The sequence below is a fragment of the Palaemon carinicauda genome, chromosome 24, assembly GCF_036898095.1.
Source record: "Palaemon carinicauda isolate YSFRI2023 chromosome 24, ASM3689809v2, whole genome shotgun sequence".
NCBI lineage: Eukaryota > Metazoa > Arthropoda > Malacostraca > Decapoda > Palaemonidae > Palaemon > Palaemon carinicauda.
The window spans coordinates 14,132,488-14,155,141 of NC_090748.1; the positions used below are offsets into that span (position 1 = coordinate 14,132,488).

The window sequence follows — 22,654 nt, forward strand, 5'->3', positions numbered from 1 at the left end:
GTATCCACTCCTCGTTTATTGATGTGGTTAGTGCTAAAGACCAGCTCTTAATACACTCAAGTTTACTACACATAGTTGATGGTATCCTTAAGGATGTGGGCTTCATTGCAAGGATCTTTTCCAGCCTAATCATAACTAACAGCAATTTGCTTTAAAGGACACTCATGAAAGGCGGAGGCGACGGACAATGGTATTGCCCGATCAAGTAGGACAATGCTCTAGGGACTGACCATATATACATATGATCAGCGCCCAAGCCCCCTCTCCACTTGAACTAGGACCAAGGAGGGCCAGGCAATGGCTGCTGATGACTCAGCAAATAGACCTATAGGCTCCCCCAAACCACCCATCCTTAGCTCACAAGGATGATGAGGTTGCAGCTACCCAAGGAACTAACGAATTTGAGACGGACTCGAACCCGAGTCTGGCGATCACATATCAGGGACGTTACCACATAGGCCACCACAACCCAATTTGGTCCTTCAAAACCTATAGTTTTGGTGTCCTTACAAGGATTTCTTATTCAACCAAATGTATTGTTCGCACTTATTCAAAAGCCTAATACGGAAAATAATATTCTTAAGCTTTCATTCAATTCTAAATGATGAAAATTAACAAAGATACATCAAATAAAGAATGTACAAGTTTAGAGCTAGTATGAAGTCAAGTTTCCTTCACTCGATTACTTTTTCCTACAAATATTTCAATATATTTGAAATTGCTCTTTCATTAAAATTATATCCTCAGCATTTAGCAATAAGATATACTAAATTAATTAAAAATTAATTTAAAAGAAAATGTATCCATAGTTTATCTATCTCGGAAATTGTCCAGAACTGAGAGAGAGAGAGAGAGAGAGAGAGAGAGAGAGAGAGAGAGAGAGAGAGAGAGAGAGAGAGTCACGTAGTTTTTAAACCTCTTCTATGAGAGAATATATATCGTTTTATATCAATAACATACGTATCCGTTCACAAGTTACAATATAAGTTCGTCCTTAACAGACAGCTGTCAGGATTACCTAAGAATTAGATACATTTCATTGCCCCATTGTGATGAAAACACGCCTTCAGAAACAATAACTAAAGATAGGAAGCAAGAAAAAAAAACTGGTCACAACATAATCAATGCAAAAAGAGTACATCATAGAAGTATTAGAAAATAAAAATTTCGAAATCAGAAAAATTAAAAATACGTCTTCTGCAAGAATATAAAAAACTCTACGGATGTCAGTTCAGACTTCCTAAAATAGCCATCCACGAATGTGAATGACAGAAACTTTTGAAATAGAATGGCAAGGTCATACAAGCGAAACCAAATTAGGCAAAGCAAACACTTGCTGACTGTTTAGTTTTAATAATTCTCATTTTGAACGACCTCTATGTCATATTGGGAAAAAAACTGGATGCTCAACGCGACCTACACAACGCATTTAACTCCAATAAAATGGCAGGAAAATGTAGCAACAAAGGGAATAACAGGGACTGCCTTTGCCCCATCGATCCTATAGTAGTTCAACGTGCCTAGCCCTTCTCCTGCTCTTCAATTATATAGTTATCGCATGCGAATACAGAAGAGACCAAGAGGGGACGAGCGATAAATAAGAGAAGTAAAAGGAACTCGATGCGATTGAGAGAGAGAGGGATAGAACGATAGAGAAAAATAAAATGAAACAAGATATAAGGCAAAACGACACAAACAATTGTAAAACGATGCAGTTGAATGTTTGTCACATAGAGAGAGAGAGAGAGAGAGAGAGAGAGAGAGAGAGAGAGAGAGAGAGAGAGAGTTGTCTTATTGATAATAAAAAGAAAAGGTTAATGGTGGAAGCTCATCAGAAAATAAGGGAATACTTTCAATTATCTATTAAAAGGAAAGTGGATATGGGTTAATATTTATTTTTATGGATTTGAATGAGCAAATACAAAAGAATAAAGGAAGATTTCATCGTTTTTTTAATTCTAAATAAGAACCACGACTAGAAAGTATTTTCTTCCAATGTAGAAGATTGCGAAAAAGTAACCGATTGAAGGAATATGAACTCATCCCTAGCATTTAACTTTCTTATATAATCTACTTAGTGCCTAAAACTTCCGCAAAACTGGGCATCGCGATTAATCAAATTTGCGAGAGCAAAGAATGATGTATGAACGTGATTCCCCTAAAGATTCAAAGCAATACATCAGCTTCAATAAATCTTCCTCCAGTCTCGAATGGTTTCCATAAATCAGCGGGACACTTCCGGAAGAGAGAACCTAAGGCTTTTCGGTAAGACCACGAAGACTGATGCATAGACGCTGCCTAAGGTTCGATATTGCACTGACCCTCAAGGACCCAAAGGTAATGATATAAAAAAAAGAACTATACATAAGTTACTTTAGGGTTCTTCTTTAGAAAATCTAGACTCACTTTGGATGATCATTTTCAAAAAGTATTTCATCATAATCTAATTATCTTAAACGGAAAGAAAAATTGCCCATTGATGATCCAGTAATTAATAACCAAATAGCGACAATGACATGTCTTCATAAATTTTCTAATAGTCACATAAGAAAACTGGAGCGCAGACCTCCGCCGCGGCAGCTTATTTTTCGACCCTCAAATATGAGCCAAGTTTGAAGCCTCTATGACAACGATGTCCAAACTTATGGCTGATTACGTGGCTTGAACATTTTGCTTGACCTTGACGTTTGACCTTCCAAAAGTTAATCCTTTCCAGCTATTTACTTATGCCTAACAGTTAATCCCTGCAAGTTTCATTATTCTCCGATTAAAATTGGGGTCAGGAAGCTGTTCACAAACAAACACAAACAGGGGCGAAAACATAACCTCCTTCCAACTTCGTTGACGAAGGCAATGATGGTCTAGTGACGCAAATAAAAGAAAAGAAAAAGAAAACGTGTGGGATACATTGCAGGCCTGAAGACAAAGAGTAATGTTTTCCGGAAAAGGTTGCACGATTTTGTTCCAGAATCGTTGAAGGAAATGACACGTCTCCAGGAAAAAAAATTACTTTAGCAAGTTCAGCTTTAAAAATAACAGAAAAATAAATTTTGGTCTGCATTGGTCTGAAATGCGTCTAGCAGCTACAAATATGTGAAAAAAAATCTTCGTCAGCAGAGTAAATATATGAATAAAACACTGTTATTTTTGTGGAGGATTTATATGGACACTCCAAATTCAAACCATTGTTCTCTAGTCTTGGATAGTGCCATAACCTCTGTACCATGGTCTTCCACTGTCTTAGGATACAGATCTCTTGCTTGAGGGTACACTTGGGCACAGTACTCTACCTTATTTCTCTTCCTCTTGTTTGGTTAATATTTCTTTATAGTTTATATAGGAAATATTTATTTTAATGTTACTGTTCTTAAAACATTTTATTTTTCCTTGTTTCCTTTCCTCACTGGGCTATTTTCCCTGTTGGGACCCCTAGGCTTATAACATCCTGCTTTTCCAACTAAGGTTGTAGCTTAGCACGTAATAATAATAATAATAATAATAATAATAATAATAATAATTGCCAAAACTCTTATCGTGCAAAAGGACTCCAAAGCCCAAAATCAAAAGATTTGTACACTCGTTTAGTGTATGTGAGTCTTTGCGAAGACGACGGCATTTTCAAACTCTACTAGCATAATGTTAAAAGAGATATGAACAAGTTTCGGAAAAATTGAAATATTCGATGGTTTTAGCATTACATTTGCAAATATACGGGTTTAATGGAAAACAGCTGGGAAGTTATCGAGAGAAATTGCAAAAATACGAAATTTTAATAGAATCGGGTGCAAACTCATTGAAATAGATTGCAAACGTAAAAATGTTTAATGGAATTTTGTTGGAACTCACTTAGAAAAAATTGCAACAATGCGATGTTTTAATGGATTCAGGTGGAAACTATTTGAGAAAAATTGTGAACGTACAAATTTCTCATGGGATCAGATGGGAAGGCATTTAAAGAAATTGCAAACGTAAGAAATATTAATGTAATTTGCATTTTCATTGAGAAAAATGTCATATGTAAGAGTTTTCAATAAAATCAACTGGGAACTCATTGACAAAAAGTGCGATTGTAAGAAATTTATTTGGAATTGGGTGTGAATTCATTCAGAGAAATTACGACCGTACAAGATTTTAATGGAATCATAGGGGAACTCACCTAGAGAAATTGCAATCATATGAATTTTATTGGAATCATATGGGAACTCACTTAGAGAAATTGCATCATATGAGTTTTATTGGAATCATGTGGGAACTCATTTAGAGAGATTACGAAAGTACGAATATTGAATAGAATCGGGTGGGAACTCATTAAGAGAGATTACGAAAGTACGAATATTGAATAGAATCAGGTGGGAACTCATTAAGAGAGATTACGAAAGTACGGATATCGAATAGAATCATGTGGGAATTCATTAAGAAAGATTACGAAAGTACGAATATTGAAAAGAATCATGTGGGAACTCATTAAGAGAGATTACGAAAGTACGAATATTGAAAAGAATCATGTGGGAACTCATTAAGAGAGATTACGAAAGTACGAATATTGAATAGAATCGTGTGGGAATTCATTAAGAGATATTACGAAAGTACAAATATTGAATAGAATTGGGTGGGAATTCATTAAGAGAGATTACGAAAGTACGGATATCGAATAGAATCATGTGGGAATTCATTAAGAAAGATTACGAAATTACGAATATTGAAAAGAATCATGTGGGAACTCATTAAGAGAGATTACGAAAGTACGAATATTGAATAGAATCAGGTGGGAACTCATTAAGAGAGATTACGAAAGTACGAATATTGAAAAGAATCATGTGGGAACTCATTAAGAGAGATTACGAAAGTACGAATATTGAATAGAATCAGGTGGGAACTCATTAAGAGAGATTACGAAAGTACGAATATTGAAAAGAATCATGTGGGAACTCATTAAGAGAGATTACGAAAGTACGAATATTGAATAGAATCAGGTGGGAACTCATTAAGAGAGATTACGAAAGTACGAATATTGAATAGAATCGTGTGGGAATTCATTAAGAGATATTACGAAAGTACAAATATTGAATAGAATCAGGTGGGAATTCATTAAGAGAGATTACGAAAGTACAAATATTGAATAGAATTGGGTGGGAACTCATTAAGAGAGATTACGAAAGTACGAATATTGAAAAGAATCATGTGGGAACTCATTAAGAGAGATTACGAAAGTACGAATATTGAATAGAATTGGGTGGGAACTCATTAAGAGAGATTACGAAAGTACGAATATTGAAAAGAATCATGTGGGAACTCATTAAGAGAGATTACGAAAGTACGAATATTGAATAGAATCGTGTGGGAATTCATTAAGAGATATTACGAAAGTACGAATATTGAATAGAATTGGGTGGGAATTCATTAAGAGAGATTACGAAAGTACGAATATTGAATAGAATTGGGTGGGAACTCATTAAGAGAGATTACGAAAGTACGAATATTGAATAGAATCGTGTGGGAATTCATTAAGAGATATTACGAAAGTACGAACATTGAATAGAATCAGGTGGGAATTCATTAAGAGAGATTACGAAAGTACGAATATTGAATAGAATCAGGTGGGAATTCATTAAGAGAGATTACGAAAGTACAAATATTGAATAGAATCAGGTGGGAATTCATTAAGAGAGATTACGAAAGTACAAATATTGAATAGAATCAGGTGGGAATTCATTAAGAGAGATTACGAAAGTACAAATATTGAATAGAATCAGGTGGGAATTCATTAAGAGAGATTACGAAAGTACAAATATTGAATAGAATCATGTGGGAACTCATTAAGAGAAATATCAAACGTACGACTTTTCAAGAGAGTGATTTAATAATAGAATCATTAGATAAATTAAGAGAAATATCAAATGTACGTTCAATGGAAGCATGTGTAAACGCATTAAGAAAAATAACAAATGGATGAATTTTCAATAAATCATATTGGGAACTCATTAAGAAAGATTACGAATGTACGAGTATTTAGTCAAATCATGTGAGAATTCATTAAGAGAAATATCGAACGTACGACTTTCCAATAAATCGTGTGGGAACTCATTAAGAGAAATTATGAATGTATGACTTTTCAATAAACATGTGGGAACTCATCAAGACAAATTACAACGTACGAATTTTCATGAGAATTATGTGGGAACCTCTGAAGAGAAATTGCATACGGACGAGTATTTAATGGCATCGTGTGGGAACTGATCAAGAGAAATGTCGAATGTACGACTTTTCAATGAATTCTTGTGGGAGCTTACTAAGGAAAATTACGAAATTACGAGTATTCAATGGAATCATGCGGGAACTCATTACGAGAAATATTGAACGTACGACTTTTCAATAAATAATATGGGAACTCTTCAAGAGAAATTATGGACATACGAGTATTCAATAGATTCATGTGGGAACTCATGAGAAATTAGGAACGTACGACTTTTTAATAGAATCATGTGGGAACACATTAAGAGAAATTACGAAAATACAAGTATTCAATGGAATCACGTGGGAACTTATTAGGGGGAATATTAAATGTAGGATTTGTCTATAAATCATGTGGGAACTCATTAGGAGAAATTACAAACGTAAGAATCTTCAATGAAATAATGTTGAAACTCATTAAGAGAAATATCAAGCTACTAGTATTGAAAAGAATCCTGTGAGAACTCATTACGCGAAATTAAGAACTAATGCCTTTTCTAGAGAATCCTGTGGGAACATATCAAGATAAATTACGAATGTACGAGTATTCAATGGAATAATATGGGAATTCATTAAGAGAAATATCGAATATACAACTTTATAATAAATCATGTGGGAACTCTTTAAGAGAAATTACGAATGTACGAGTGTTTAATGGAATCCTGAGGGAACTTATTAAGAGAAATTACGAACGTACGACTTTTCAAGAGAATAATGTGGGCAAATGTGGGAACAAATCAAGATAAATTACGAATGTATGAGTATTCAATGAAATAGTGTGGGAATTCATTAAGAGAAATGCTGAACGTAAGATTTATTAATAAATCATGTGGGAAATCATTAAGAGAAATTACGAATGTACAAGTGTTCAATGGAGTCCTCTGGGAACGTACTAAGAGAAATTACGAGCGTACGACATTTCAAGAGAATAATGTGGGCAAATGTGGGAACAAATCAAGATAAATTACGAATGTATGAGTATTCAATGAAATAATGTGGGAATTCATTAAGAGAAATATCGAATATACGACTTTATAATAAATCATGTGGGAACTCTTTAAGAGAAATTACGAATGTACGAGTGTTCGATTGAATCCCTTAGGAATGTATTAAGAAAAATTACGAACATACGACTTTTCGAGAGAATCATGTGGGAACATATCAAGATAAATTACGAATGTACGAGTATTCAATGGAATAATGAGGGAATTCATTAAGAGATATATTGAACGTATTACTTTCCATTAAATAATTTGGGAACTCAATAAGAAAAATTACGAATGTACGGATTCTCAAGGAAATTAGGTGGGAACTCTTTTTAAGATAGTTTTATTTAATTACATAAACCTAAATGATGCACATAATTAATATATGCTAATTAATATCACTAAAATCTGTCATATTCAAAGATTTAATACAAAAGAATACCATACAAGGATTAAATACTGTGACTGAAGAGAAACAATAAAATAAATCCGCATTATGAGAGAGAGAGAGAGAGAGAGAGAGAGAGAGAGAGAGAGAGAGAGAGAGAGAGAGAGAGAGAGAGAGAGGTTTCACTGGGCAAGCTCGTATAAATGCAACGTGCAACCCATATATAACGTTACTTTCAAAGCAACCACTATTTTTTTCAGAATGCGGGACGCAATTCTGGCAACATTTCTTTGACCTCGCTAAAATAACATATTTTTTTTTTTTTTTTTTTTTGGGGGGGGGGGCTTGTTGGGGAGTTTAACTTTCTCAACTTCAGATATATTTTGGCCTAGCTCTTTATGGGTTAAAGGAGAGAGTTGAATATAATTTCATGCACTTGTTTTATATGGCTACTTATTTGTGTGTGTGTATATTATTATTATTATTATTATTATTATTATTACTACTTGCTAAACTACAACCCTAGTTGGAAAAGCAGGATGCTATACGCACAGGGGCTCCAAAAGGGAAAATAGCCCAGTGAGACAAGATAACAAGGAAAAATAAAATGAAATAAAATAATATATACATTTACATATATGTAAATATCACCCACGAATGGCATTAAATACCGAATTTTATCTTGGGAACATATACCCACTTGGAATTCATTTTATGGTAACAGCTTCTGGCCGGGTGGAGATTTGCACCCCCACCTGTGGGCCAGAAGCTGTTACCATAAAATGAATTCCAAGTGGATATATGTGCCCAAGATAGAATACGGTATTAAATGCCATTCGTGGGTGATTATTACATTGATTGAAATCACGTGTGCTTGTGATATACGTTCATATATATATATATATATATATATATATATATATATATATATATATATATATATATATATATATATATACATATATATATGTATATATATATATATATATATATATATATATATATATATACATATATATATGTATATATATATATATATATATATATATATATATATATATATATTATATTATATATATGCATATATATATATACACACACATATATATATATATATATATATATATATATATATATATACACACATATATAGTGTGGATATGTACCTTTCCTGTCATAAATGGCCTAAATATTGAAGTATTCTTGCAATTTCATCATAGTTATTTTCCATTCATTTCATTGCTAGACCGTTTCTTTTGCTTTAGTTTATATCAAATTCGCCACTTTCCCATGCTTAAAGACAAATAACGACAAACACATATGTATAGCAATTCAACTGAAGATTTCCTGGAAACCTTTGAGTTCAGACTATAACGAATTTGCTTTCCAAACGGAATAGAATTTATGTGAAAATAAAAGCAGTAGCGGTAGCATTAATAACAGAGATCCTATGATAGTGACCAGTAAGTCACAGTGAAAAGCATGTCAATAAACCATAAATACCATTCAAGGCCGGAAAAGGTCAGACTGCAATGTAGCAACGCCACTATACAAGCAGGACCAAAATAGTTAACTTCAAATCGATGCTGCATTGATGGCATATTGAATGTTAATGATTTCCATAAATTCCTAGACTGTTCGACTATATAATATTAATCTTTATTTCAGCAAAAGCTATATACAGTTGCAATACGGGTACAGTGATCTTAAACTTATGACATCAGTAAAAAAAAAAAAAAGATGCAATATGCAATAATACCAGTGATTACAGTACATACATCAATTAGCAGCTTGACCACAGAGTTCAAAGGTCAGGAGCGTATGTAATGTTTATTGTAAAAGATAACACCAGACTTGATTGCACGAACCACAAGCGCGTTTCTCAATATTTGAATAAGCTATTAAATACCTTTCGATTTGTCAGACCATAAAAACACTAAAGACCTAAAAGCGAAACAAAACACGGTTGGAAAAGTGAATAGACCTTTGTGTTACCTGCAGGACAAATCAATTTCTCCTTAACGAGGTCTCCAGGGACACAGACATGGCACTGAATAATGCCAAGAGCAGAGACAGAGCTCAAGTCGTGTCTCAACAATGACCTCCCGTCAAGTTTCATAGCAAGAATGTCTTATCGATGATCACCTTCATCATTTTCTTCCAAAACTACTCTCTAACATATATAATAAGGAGCAAGTTTCTGGCTATATTTATCTATCTATATATATATATATATATATATATATATATATATGTATATATATATATATAGTATGTACTATATATATATATACTGTATATATAATATATATATATGTATATATATATACTGTATATAATATATATATATATATATATATATATATTGTATATATAATATATATACCTATATATATATATATATATATATATATATACTGTATATATATATATACATATATATATAGTGTATATATATATCTGTATGTGTATATATATGTATATACCTATATATATATATATATATATATATATATATCTGTATATATGTGTATATATATATATGTATATACCTCTATATATATATATATATATATATATACTGTATATATATATATCTGTATGTGTATATATATGTATATACCTATATATATATATATATATATATATATATATATATATATCTGTATATATGTGTATATATATATGTATATACCTCTATATATATATATATATATATATATATATATATATATATATATATATATATATATATATATATATATACATAAAAATTTCTTTTCGCTCACGATCAGGTAGAAAGGGGAGGGAACAGTTATACACTGGCAAGAGTGGGGTTCGTGTGCGCATATATAATTATTTAACCGTCATTTTTGACGGGGCGCGTAAACTAGTTTGATATATTAGAAAAGACATGTATATCGTTTCTATGATAGTCTTGTGTAGTGTTAAAGCAAATGCAGGTAAATTAACACTCTTCTTTAATAATAAAGTAGAATATTAATAATAGTCAATAATATGAAAAACTAGATCAGGCACTCGATAGAGCGCATACCTTCACCACCGACACCTTTGGCAGCAAGCAAACTAATGATATTCATGGTAATAGGTAAAAAAAATTTCCACTATATAGCAACAAGACGTTTTTCATCTTTTCGTAACCTTGACCTTTTGACCCAATCACTCCCAAAATTCCATCAAGTTGTCATTGAATCATGGCCAATCATCCCACCAAACTTCATGGGATTCAGGCAAATAGTTTTTGAGTTTTGTGATTTGTTTCTGACATTTTCGTGACCTTGGCCTTAACTTTTGACCCAATCACTCCCAAAAGCTAATCAAATTGTCCTTGGGTAATGGCATATTATCCTACCAAGTTTCATGATATTCGGTCAAATAGTTTTTGAGTTATGCAAATCAGAAACACACAGACAGACAACGTCTGTCAAAACATAACCATCAGCGCAACGAAGTTGGCGAAGGTAATAAAAGTAGAACTATGAAGGTTAGTAATATTTGACAACTGCATAATTCGTAAAGGAAAGAACACCCCACAAGCTGGGTGAAAGTAAAGGGTACCTGACACTTGCACGCATTCGTGGCACGCACTGGCACGCATTGATGCGCGAACTCGCGTGAACGAGCCGTGAAAATGTCGTGAACAGTGCGGGAACTCGCGTGCCAGAGCGTACCAATGCGTGCCATGCGGGCCCAAAACTTTGAAATGTTTAAAGTTTGTGGCACGCATTGGCACGCACTAAATGGCCGTGAACGATGCGCCAACTGGAGTGAACTGGAGTGAACAGTGCGGGAACTGGCGTGAACTGGAGTGAACTGGAGTGAACGATGCGGGAAGTGGCGTGAACTTTATAATGAAGAGAAACAAAAAGGAAACGAAAATATTAATGAAAAGGAAAGAAAAATAAACCTAATAAATTTTTATATTTGCTGTTTTAATGTGAAAAAAAATGATATCTTATTTCAAACTATTTCCATAACTTTATAATGAAGAGAAACAAAAAGGAAACGAAAAAATTAATGAAAAGGAAAGAAAAATAAACCTAATAAATTTTTATATTTGCTGTTTTAATGTGAAACAAAATTATATCTTATTTCAAACTATTTCTATAACTTTATAATGAAGAGAAACAAAAAGGAAACGAAAAAATTAATGAAAAGGAAAGAAAAATAAACCTAATAAATTTTCATATTTGCTGTTTTAATGTGAAAAAAAAAATTATATCTTATTTCAAACTATTTTTATAACTTTATAATGAAGAGAAACAAAAAGGAAACGAAAAAAATAATGAAAAGGAAAGAAAAATAAACCTAATAAATTTTTATATTTGCTGTTTGAATGTAAAAATAAAATGATGTCTTATTTCAAACTATTTCTATAACTTTATAATGAAGAGAAACAAAAAGGAAACGAAAAAATTAATGAAAAGGAAAGAAAAATAAACCTAATAATTGTTTATATTTGCTGTTTGAATGTAAAAATAAAATGATGTCTTATTTCATGCACACGCTTATTTTCCTCTATTACCAATCAAGACCCAAAACTTTTGTTTTAAATAAAAATGAACTGAAAAATAAACCCAAGAAATTTTTAAGTTTGCTGTTTGAATGTAAAAATAAAATGATGTTTTATTTCATCAACATACTTATTCTTCTTTATTACCTTAAAATGAAGAGCAAAACAAATTTTTTCTGTTTGCTGTTTTAATGTAAAAATAAAATGATTTCTTATTTCAACACACTTTTTTTCTCTATTACCTTAAAATCAACAGCCTAAAAACTTTTCATGTTTGCTGCTTTTAATGTTAAAATAAAATGCTTTCTTAATACTTGTACATATTTCATGTCTGCTATTTATATGTAAATCAAATGCTTTCTTATTGAAACAAAAATAAAGGGCAACAAAAAATACAAATGAAAAAGATACGTTTCTTCTCCTCAATGCAATGGTGTCTGACAGAAAGCATTGTTGTCTCTTCCGAAGCCAATCCAAGAATGTCCTCGGGTTGGAGAAGCCACGTTTTTATATGGAGTGGCCAATTCGTGAACTGGCGTGAACTGGCGTGAACGATGCGGAATGATGAGGGAACTCGCGTGAACGTGTCGTGAACTTCTCGTGAACTACGCGTGCCAATTCGTGCCATCGCGTGAACGTCGCGTGAACGATGCGCAAACTGGAGTGAACTGGTCGTGAACAGTGCGGGAAAAACACAGTGCGCACTGGCGCGCATCAATGCGTGCCAGTGCGTGGCAAAAAATGCGCGCAAGTGTCAGGCAGGCTTTACCTTTTTTTCCCCTTTGGACAAAATCTGCCTCGCAGACTAAATACTCGACGACGTAGTTTCCATCATTAATTTCTCTTAATGAATCAAGACCTAACTTCCGGCAAAGCACCTGTACACAGAGTTATCACCTAAACCAAATTACCCACTCAAGTTCCTGACTTTTTTTTTTTTCATGTGTTCCGATTTGGTTTTGTTTAAAGCAAAGACAGTGATGTATAAAGACATTTTTAAGACCATGTTCTGATGCATACTGATGTTCGAAGTCTTGGAAAGACTTTTTTTTTTTTTTCGCATACGGATGCTCGAAGTCTTGGAAAGACATTTTTTTGCAATAAGAATTTAAGTTGATTTGAAATAAACGCCAATTTGAGTCTCTAAAAGTATGAATATTCAGCCATCTTTTATTCCATCAAAATTGTGTAAGCACAAATTTATAACTGCACAGATTCAGAGGACGAAATGGAATCTAGAGAATCGTAAATATTTAAAAAACCGTACCTACACGTATTGCACGCGCGTGCACATATTTACGCGCAGGCCTGTGAGCGTGCGTACGCTGTGTCTGGCTATCACCAGGACCCTCCCGTAATTAGAGCCTTTCATGCTGTCAGTTCCCCCTCCCATTCTTTTTTTTTTTCCTCTCTTTTCCTCTTTCTTTATCGAACGACGATGACCAGTCCCTTTGGTGTTTAAAGCCAACGCTGTTTTTCAATTGAGCGGGCGCTCTCTCTCTCTCTCTCTCTCTCTCTCTCTCTCTCTCTCTCTCTCTCTCTCTCTCTCTCTCTCTCCGATATTTCTTTCTTAAGTACTACAGTAGCAATGTGCCATCCTTCAAGATTATTATCAGACACTGTATATCAGACAACGAACAATCTGAAGAATATATATATACATATGTATATATATATACTGTATATATATATATATATATATATATATATATATATATATATACTGTATATATATATATATAATTTATATTATATATATTTATATATACATAAATATAAATATGTATACATAGATATATATATATCAATAAATATATATTATATATATTTATATATGCATATATATATAAATATATATAATATATATAACATATATTATATACATTTATATATGCATAAATATAAATATGTATATACATCATATAAATATAAATATAATATATATATATATTTATATATTCATAAATTTAAATATGTATATATATATATATATATATAATATATATATATATATATATATATATATATATATATATATATACAGTATATTCCACCCTCAATAATCTTTTAATCCGCTCGAGTGGATGGAGATATGGTTGGGATAGTATCCGGTGGAAACGTTGTTAAATTAATGGTTATTCCGTAATTTCTGCCTCTTTTTTTCATTCAATTTCAAAACCATCATTACGGAGATGAATGACATTAAATCGATCGCGGTATCTAAGGACGTTATCATTATAGTTATCCACCCGTGAATAAAGCATACCGTTGAACGGCAATTTACGTGATTATCATACTACCCAGAGGACGTAATAATATATGGGATAATTTTTCATTACTCTAATGTAAGTATTCTCCTCGTGATGTAATCATATTTCAAGTCAGCTTCGGGGATTGCGAACCGTCTGGGCTGTCCCTCGATGATATATAATAACTCTCCAATAACTGAAATTAGTGACTGACTGATTGATTAAATTAATCCTGGGGTCACAAAGGAAAAAAATGTCACTGACGGTGAGGATAATGAGGATAAGTTCGAATTGCCTGACGCTTGATTGGAATACCAAAAGTCCTTTAAATATAATAAAAAGGACCTTGGGATTATAAGTATGCTGAAATATTTAGGATGTTGAAGATCAGTTCGGATGTGAATGATCATCCATAAAGTAGTGTTAAAAATACTTTGTCATGAAACAAATGAGAGATCCAACTTTTATTACATGCTATGCACATTATTATCATTATTATTATTAAATGCTAAGCTACAACCCTAGTTGGAAAACCAGGATGCTAAAAGCCCAGGGGCCCCAACAGGGAAAATAGCCCAGTGAGGAAAGGAAACAAGGAAAAATAAAATATTATAAGAACATTAAAAACATTTAAATAAATATTTCATATATAAACTATAAAAACTTTACCAAAAAGAGGAAGGGAAACTAGATAGAACAGTGTGCCCGAGTGTACCCTCAAGCAAGAGAACTCTAACCCAGGACAGTGGAAGACCATGGTACAAAGGCTATGGCACTACCCAAATCTAGAGAACAATGGTTTGATTTTGAGTCATGAGGTAGTTAAAGGGCTGGGCCTCAAAAGACCTCTTTTTGAATTAGGTTATAAGGAATGCGATTACTACAGAGAGAGAGAGAGAGAGAGAGAGAGAGAGAGAGAGAGAGAGAGAGAGAGAGAGGACTATAAAATGTATGGTATTCAGGGCCGGAAGCCAAGCCATTTGACCAACAAGGGAGAGATGGTTATCGTATTCACTGCCCGGAGAAGAGAAGACAACAATCCTCCCCGAAAAACAAGTAGAGCAAATTGCAGATGCATGACACCTTCAAGGTCAAGACATCCAAAGAGCGATAAATGTTACCTAAAGGCCACAAAAACCGGTTTCGTATCCTCTCAATTGTTGACACACCCATCCCGCAGCAATACCTCCTCGTTATTACCCGTATGCAAGATGTGGTCCAACCGTTCAGGAATATTCAACTGCTCCGAATTGCTGGATAATTTCACTTCCAGAGTCTGGGAATCTAAACCTTGAATTATGTAATCATACGTTTCTTTTGGGGTCTATAATGACCTCAAACTTTTTTATTACCTCACACTTTCGTGTTAGAATTTTTCTCTAATCTTAGAGCGATTACGTTCAAATACCAATCCCGAAGCACTTCATGTTTTTCCTCTCAGATTCAAGGATTATATGCTGTGATACACATAATACCTAAGAATCTAAGCGACAAACTGATCTTGTACATCCTGGAGTGAGTAGGGTTCCCCGGTGTGATAGGGCCAGGAAAACAGCCCTTAAAGTAAAGCATATTGATATGCGTATACTAACGTGAGAAAATCAAGAAATTCAGAGGTTACTCCAACTATTAAGAATGAATATTTAAGGAGAATGTAGCCAGTAGATTCTATATACTTTCTTGCAACGACCAGTGTGATTTGGGCATGAAATATTACGTAAGACAAAATAAATCATAATATACCAACGTAGTTCGTTCGTTACCTACGGTACAAAGATTTGTTACTATTCTCGTCTTTTGCCAAAGCCGATATACTTAAAAATGACCAATAAATCAATTCGAATCTGGGTGCGACATGTTTGCCATCATTCATTAAACTGATCGGAGACCAAATACCAATAATCAATATAGGAGTTTCAATTGATGTCATTTATAATGTCAAAACTCCCTAAGATATCAAGACAAACTTCAGATACATCTTGAATATTTGAGGCCAAGAAAGTAAGTTAATATGCAATTTCATCAGGATTGATTCTTATAACATTTCTGTAGGGACACTACAGTCTTCAGGATTCCAGAAAAATGTAAATCAATCAATCAAAGTAAGTTAATATATAATTTTAAATAGCAAAAGCTTAATAAGAATGACAATTTCTTCCTTTAACGGAAAAGCATACATTGAAAATAACGAGGCAATAAATTTCAAATTATAGAAGTAGACTTTTGTCTCTGGTCTCGTCTAAGGTTATATGTCCTTCATAAGTTAACTAAGTGACAGACAATTTGGCTGTAATATCTAAAACTCTATAAAAACGAAAAATGAAACAAATGAAAAGAAAACGAACAACGTTCATTAAAATTCGTCACAAGTAAGTCTTGGTGCAGGAAAAAAAATAGCATGGCCCTTCCACTTGCATGAATAATTATAGACACTTGAGTAAATAACGATATTTCAAGCATTGCTTCAAATTTAGTCATCATTCCCCACAGCCTCTCCCTCCCTCTCTCTCTCTCTCTCTCTCTCTCTCTCTCTCTCTCTCTCTCTCTCTCTCTCTCTACTGAAAGTGCTAGAATAATTATACAGAATAAACCAAATTAAATACCATTTATACCATCACAAAAAAATTAATATTAACTACAATCTGTACGTATATATGTATGTATAATTATATTATACAGTATATATATATATTTATATATATATATATATATATATATATATATATATATATATATAAATATCATTACTAGCTAAGCTACAATCCTTGTTTGAAAAGCAGAATGCTATAAGTCCAAGGGCTCCGACAGGAAAAATAGCCTAGCAAGGAAAGGAAATAAATAAATAAACTATATGGAAAGTAAAAAATGAAATAAAATATTCTAACAAGAACTATAACAACAATAATAGATATAAAACAGTATATACATGTATATGTATGTATATATATATATATATATATATATATATATACATATATATACATATATATATATATGTATATATATATGTATATATACATACATATATATATATATATATATAAATATATATATATGTATATATATATATATATCCATACACACATATATATACATACATATATACATATATATATGTATATATATATATCCATACACACATATATACATACATACATATATATATATATATATATATATATATATATATATATATATATATATATATATATATATGCGTGTGTGTACATACATTTAAGTGTGTCTATGCCACAACGAAAAAATAAAATTTTATGTTTAGCCTATGAACATGTATTCATTGCAGCATGAGCTAAATGTAAATGGAAATCGAAACTTAAAAAAAAAATAAAAGGAAATACTTATAAACATGTGTTCAGATGACTTTTTGGATGTATCTAAGTGAAAAAAAAATATCCCTATATTGAAATTCCTCTTTGCTTTGAATTAGTTTGGCCAGAATATGAATTTCTGTGTCTTTTGTAATTCATATAATCATCAATTGTATCAAAGATTTATATTCAACAATTCTCATATACACGGACTACCCTTTCTTCACGGTGTAGTTCACCAATCTCACACATTGCTAAAGTAGCCTATAAGGTAGTACAAATCACCACAAGGTCAATGTTCCTTGGCCTTTGAAGTAAATAATGTGTCTCTTTTTATAGTTTATATATGAACATTTTATTTTAATGTAGTTACTGTTTTTTTAATATTTCATTTTAATTGTTTATTATTTCTCTTGTAGTTTATTTATTTTCTCATTTCCTTTCCTCCCTAACCTATTTTTCTTGTTGGAGCCCTTGGGCTTTTAGAATCCTGCTTTTCCATCTAGGGTTGTATCTTAGCTTATAATAATAATAATAATAATAATAATCAGCGTCTCCCTTTCGTGAGCGAGTTACCACAATCTTCCCCTTTTACAAGTTTTAACAGAAACGGACTATAACTAACGTTTTGTGAAATTATGTAGTACATATATACGATCCATATGGTCCCTCTCTTGTCCAAGTATAAGAATTAAAACCGCTAACTATCTTCATGTCTTTGAATTATTTTTACCGAAATTAAACACCACTGCGTCGTAAAGTTATATAAAGATGTATAGGGTTACAACAGCGAGTCCGTTCATTTTTAGTGTCCAACTGGACTGTGTTCCGCATATGCATTGAATTTGATCATCATCACCAATTCTCGGAAATGTTAGTCTCTAGGACGAAAGGGATGAGAAATGTATTTCATAAAAAAAAACATTTCTGTAGCAAAGCGGATCACCAGTTTTTCTTAATAGGAAAAATTCAGAACCGAATCACCTTATTAAACAGTTTTCACTGTTTTCTCCTAAGTACTGGTTCATGATTAATCAACGATTTCCAGTAGTGTGTATATATATATATATATATATATATATATATATATATATATATATATATATATATATATATATAATATATATATATATAACGTTTTCATGGGCAAAGTAGATCGGCCTGTCTCTCTTCTTATCCATATATGGGACATGCTCACTCACTCACTCTCTCTCTCTCTCTCTCTCTCTCTCTCTCTCTACCAGTCTCCGAGATTTTTGCATCAACAATTCTGTATCACGCGATAATTTAGAGAGACGAAATGAAGCACTAGTTAATTACCATAAACGGGTCTTTGGCATAAGAATCACAAACATGATCACCATTTCGTTGTTTCAGCACAATCTTTAAGATTAAATAGATCACCACTTTCTTTTTCCTGGCACGGTACCGTCACCGGGGAAAAGATATTCACTCGTACCATCCATCTTTGAGCACGGTCTTCGAATTTAAAAAATGGATTGGATTTAAGAATTTGAGTCAGAAGACCGGGCACTGGGGCATGGGAACCATTCAGCTACCGTGTGCATCAAGGGAGTAACACCCCGCAGTTGCAGTATGAAGAAACAGATAAGAGATCACGATCTTTGTTAGTTTCGTAAATGCAATCTATGAGTTGGGCGTACTTCGACCGGACTGATTTGTAAGTCTTCTAAGTCATTTACTATGGTTAAGTAATGTTCACTTGCAAATAAGTGACATTTAGTGTCTCGTTGTCATTATTTCCCCTAAGGCTACGTAGCCTACATTATGGGTTCTCCCTTCTTCATTGCGTTATTCAACAGGTTCGTATAAAATTAGAGAGAGAGAGAGAGAGAGAGAGAGAGAGAGAGAGAGAGAGAGAGAGAGAGAGAGAGAGAGAGAGAAGTCGTAAGCTAGCTAAACCTTCAAATTGTAGGAAAATCAAACGGGAAAATCCCCTTTCCGTATGGGTAGCCGAACAAGAAAAACAGCGGGAACCACACAAGTATACCAACGAAGAACTAGTAAAGTTTAGCAAAATCTAATCGATAAAGACAATTTATTTCAATCAAACTGTGATAAAAATGTCAAAATTCCAATGTTATAACACGAGCGAGGTCGTCCGAACAGCGGTAGCCTGCTTAGTTTTGGATCAATGAAATGACCAAAGCCAGTTTCAGGTGAATTCCAGGCCTCGTAAATGCCATACCATACGTCGACTTTATAGCTGCTCTGTTTATTGCTATATATTAGACAAGATTCGAAACGACTTTCGTAATATAGTCAACCATTCTAGTTTATCTTATAATGGGTTGATTGTAATATTATTTTTTATGTTCTTCCTGTATATTTATGTACTTACACATTCTTGAAAAATAATTCATGACGATATAAAAGATCATCAAAGGAGATATTAACATTCACATAATTACTATCGAATAATGATAAAACAGTAAGAAAGTAAATAAATAACTATTTTTATTTCTCCTACCAACTGTAAACAAATCAATGCCAAAACCCTTGAAATGACAACAGCAGTCGTATTTCAAACTTACCTGTTACGCAAAGAATAAACAGGAACCCGACGAAATTCCGCCACCGCATCTTTCCTCAATACACTGCTGATTTAACTTTCAAAACATGGGTTTTATTTCTTAATCCACGACCAAAATGTTACTTAACCTCCCCAAAAAAGAAAGAAGATAAAAAGAGTACTGTAGTGCCCCCGTTTCCACAACCAAACAATTAGCGGTGAACGAAAATAAGGAACTAAACCACTAGCGGGGACAAGCTAACGACTGAGGGCAAACAGGTCCGTCTGCCTTCCGTCAGCTACTTTCTCTCTTCACGAGTGCTAGATAGCGACTGGCGTATGAATGCTTAGCGGCCTTAGCCGAGTCTCAAACTCCACGAGTAATCCTCCACCTCCGCCTTCCCCCACCCCCTTTTCCACTACCTCCACTATCGGCCCTCCTCCTCCTCCTCCTCAGAGGACAGAAGGAGGTGAGACAGGAGATCCAGATATCCAGACCGGTTTCAGTGTCGTGTTATAGGTAGATTATTTCAGTCCAATTTGCAAGTAATGTATCTCCTAAATGTAATATTCTGAAATCGATAAAATCTCCATTTACATGCAAATTAAATGAGATCGGCTTAAAAGGGGGTTGCTAAGCTGAATCTCCATTTAAAAAGCCACAACAGTCTTAACTAGCTATTGAAAATAAGTCATTTGCTTGTTTTATCGATAAAAGGGCACATGCCAATGCTGGAAGCCTCGATCCACCGCTCCTGGAGGACCCTTAACACGAAGAGCAATAAACACCATCCTTATATCGAAAAAGGTTCACACAAATTTCAATGATAAAATAGAGATTAAGAAAAATATTAATCTTACATGGAACATCCTAAATATTAAAACGGATTTTCTTCATTATATAAATCGTCATCTATTCGCATAAGGTTACGATAGTGAACGTAGTCCTTTTCTGGGTAGTTGAAAAGCTGTAGGCCTACTTACACCGGATAACCAATAACCTCCAACTTTCACAAGCAATTGTGCCATGGTCATCAAGTCTTGGGTTTTAAAAGGGGTCTTGGTTGTACTCTTCATACATATATAACTTATTATAATATCATATTTTAATCATCTAATCTTATTTATAATTAACTGGATTCAGAAAGTAACCATGAGGTAAAGAATCTCATTCTGAGAGATTTATTGGAAGCCAGAGGGCTTATTGGAACGTCCCTGCCTCGCGATCTGCTGGACTGGGGTTCGAGACCAGCTCAAGCTCAGTAGTTTCTTGTAGTGTCTGCAACCTCACCATCCATGTGAGCTAAGGAGGGGGGTTTGGGGGAGCCTATATGTCTACCTGCTCAGTCATCAGCAGCTATTGTCTGGCCCTTTCTCGTCCTAGCTTAGGTGGAGAGAGGCTTGGGCGCTGATCATGTGTAAATATGGGCATTGCATAGTCCTGCTAACTAGGGCAATGTCACGGTCCCTTGAGAATTTTAGGAGCTAATGGTGCTAATTTTGTTTGACACAACAAACATATTTTCATCAAAATACGCAATTATTCTTCTTACAGTGAAACGAATAACCTCATAAATTTTTATATTAAACTTTCCATGGTTTCGTAGTTAGATACGGGTAGTATTAGATGGCGAGATAAGGTGAAGGATGATATGGAGAGAAGAGGTTTGGCGGAAGAGGATGTCTTTTGTAGGTATTAGAGAGGACGCATTAGGCAATCGACCCCTTCAGATAAAATTGTAGGGATAACAGTGGGAAAGAAGAGTTAATATGTAAACTTAAAACTGAAAAGATATCTTAAAGTAGTTTCCTTCGTGAAGTAACATAAATAATTTGGGCAAATCAATTTCAAGAACAAACTAAAGACTTCATCTGCAACTTGCATGCCTTTATTTTGTCCCGCCCGGAAGGAGAAAATTGATATTACACTTTGACCCCACAGGAATGAAGAGATGTTAGACTCTTCTACGAAGAAGATACGGAGGTAAAAGTCAAGTGAGACCTGCAAAACTAGATGGAAAGCATAGAACATTCAGTAACCTAATCAAAATCATCGTTGCTGGTAAGCCTTATTCTTTACACATTCTCCTCTTTCTTCATATACATGACAGCACTAAGATAACCGAACAATTCCTCTTGGCTCAAGGGGTTAACAACTGTACTGTAATTGTTCAGAGGGCACTTTCCTCGTGGTAAGGGCAGAAGAGAATCGAGCCATGGTAAGCAGCTCTTCCACGAGGACACTCCAAAATCAAACCGTTGTTTTGGTAGTGCTATAGCATCTGTACCATGATATTCCACTGTCTTGGGTTAGAGTTCTCTTGCTTGAGGGTACAAATTCAATTTGTTGCCTTTCCTTTCCTCACTAGCCTATTTTCCCTGTTGAAGTTCTCGGGCTTATAGC

At 33.6% G+C, this 22,654-nt stretch overlaps 1 protein-coding gene across 2 annotated transcripts in view; it reads right to left on the bottom strand.

The window, feature by feature from the left end:
* LOC137618091 (uncharacterized) overlaps positions 1–20,589 on the bottom strand; it is a 431,863-nt gene extending 411,274 nt beyond the window's left edge. For both annotated transcript variants that reach the window (XM_068348072.1, XM_068348071.1), the window contains exon 1: positions 20,273–20,589. In XM_068348072.1, the coding sequence (XP_068204173.1) occupies positions 20,273–20,321 (49 nt within the window). In that variant the 5' untranslated portion in view covers positions 20,322–20,589. The remainder of the gene's footprint in view (positions 1–20,272) is intronic.
* Positions 20,590–22,654: the final 2,065 nt, after the last annotated feature.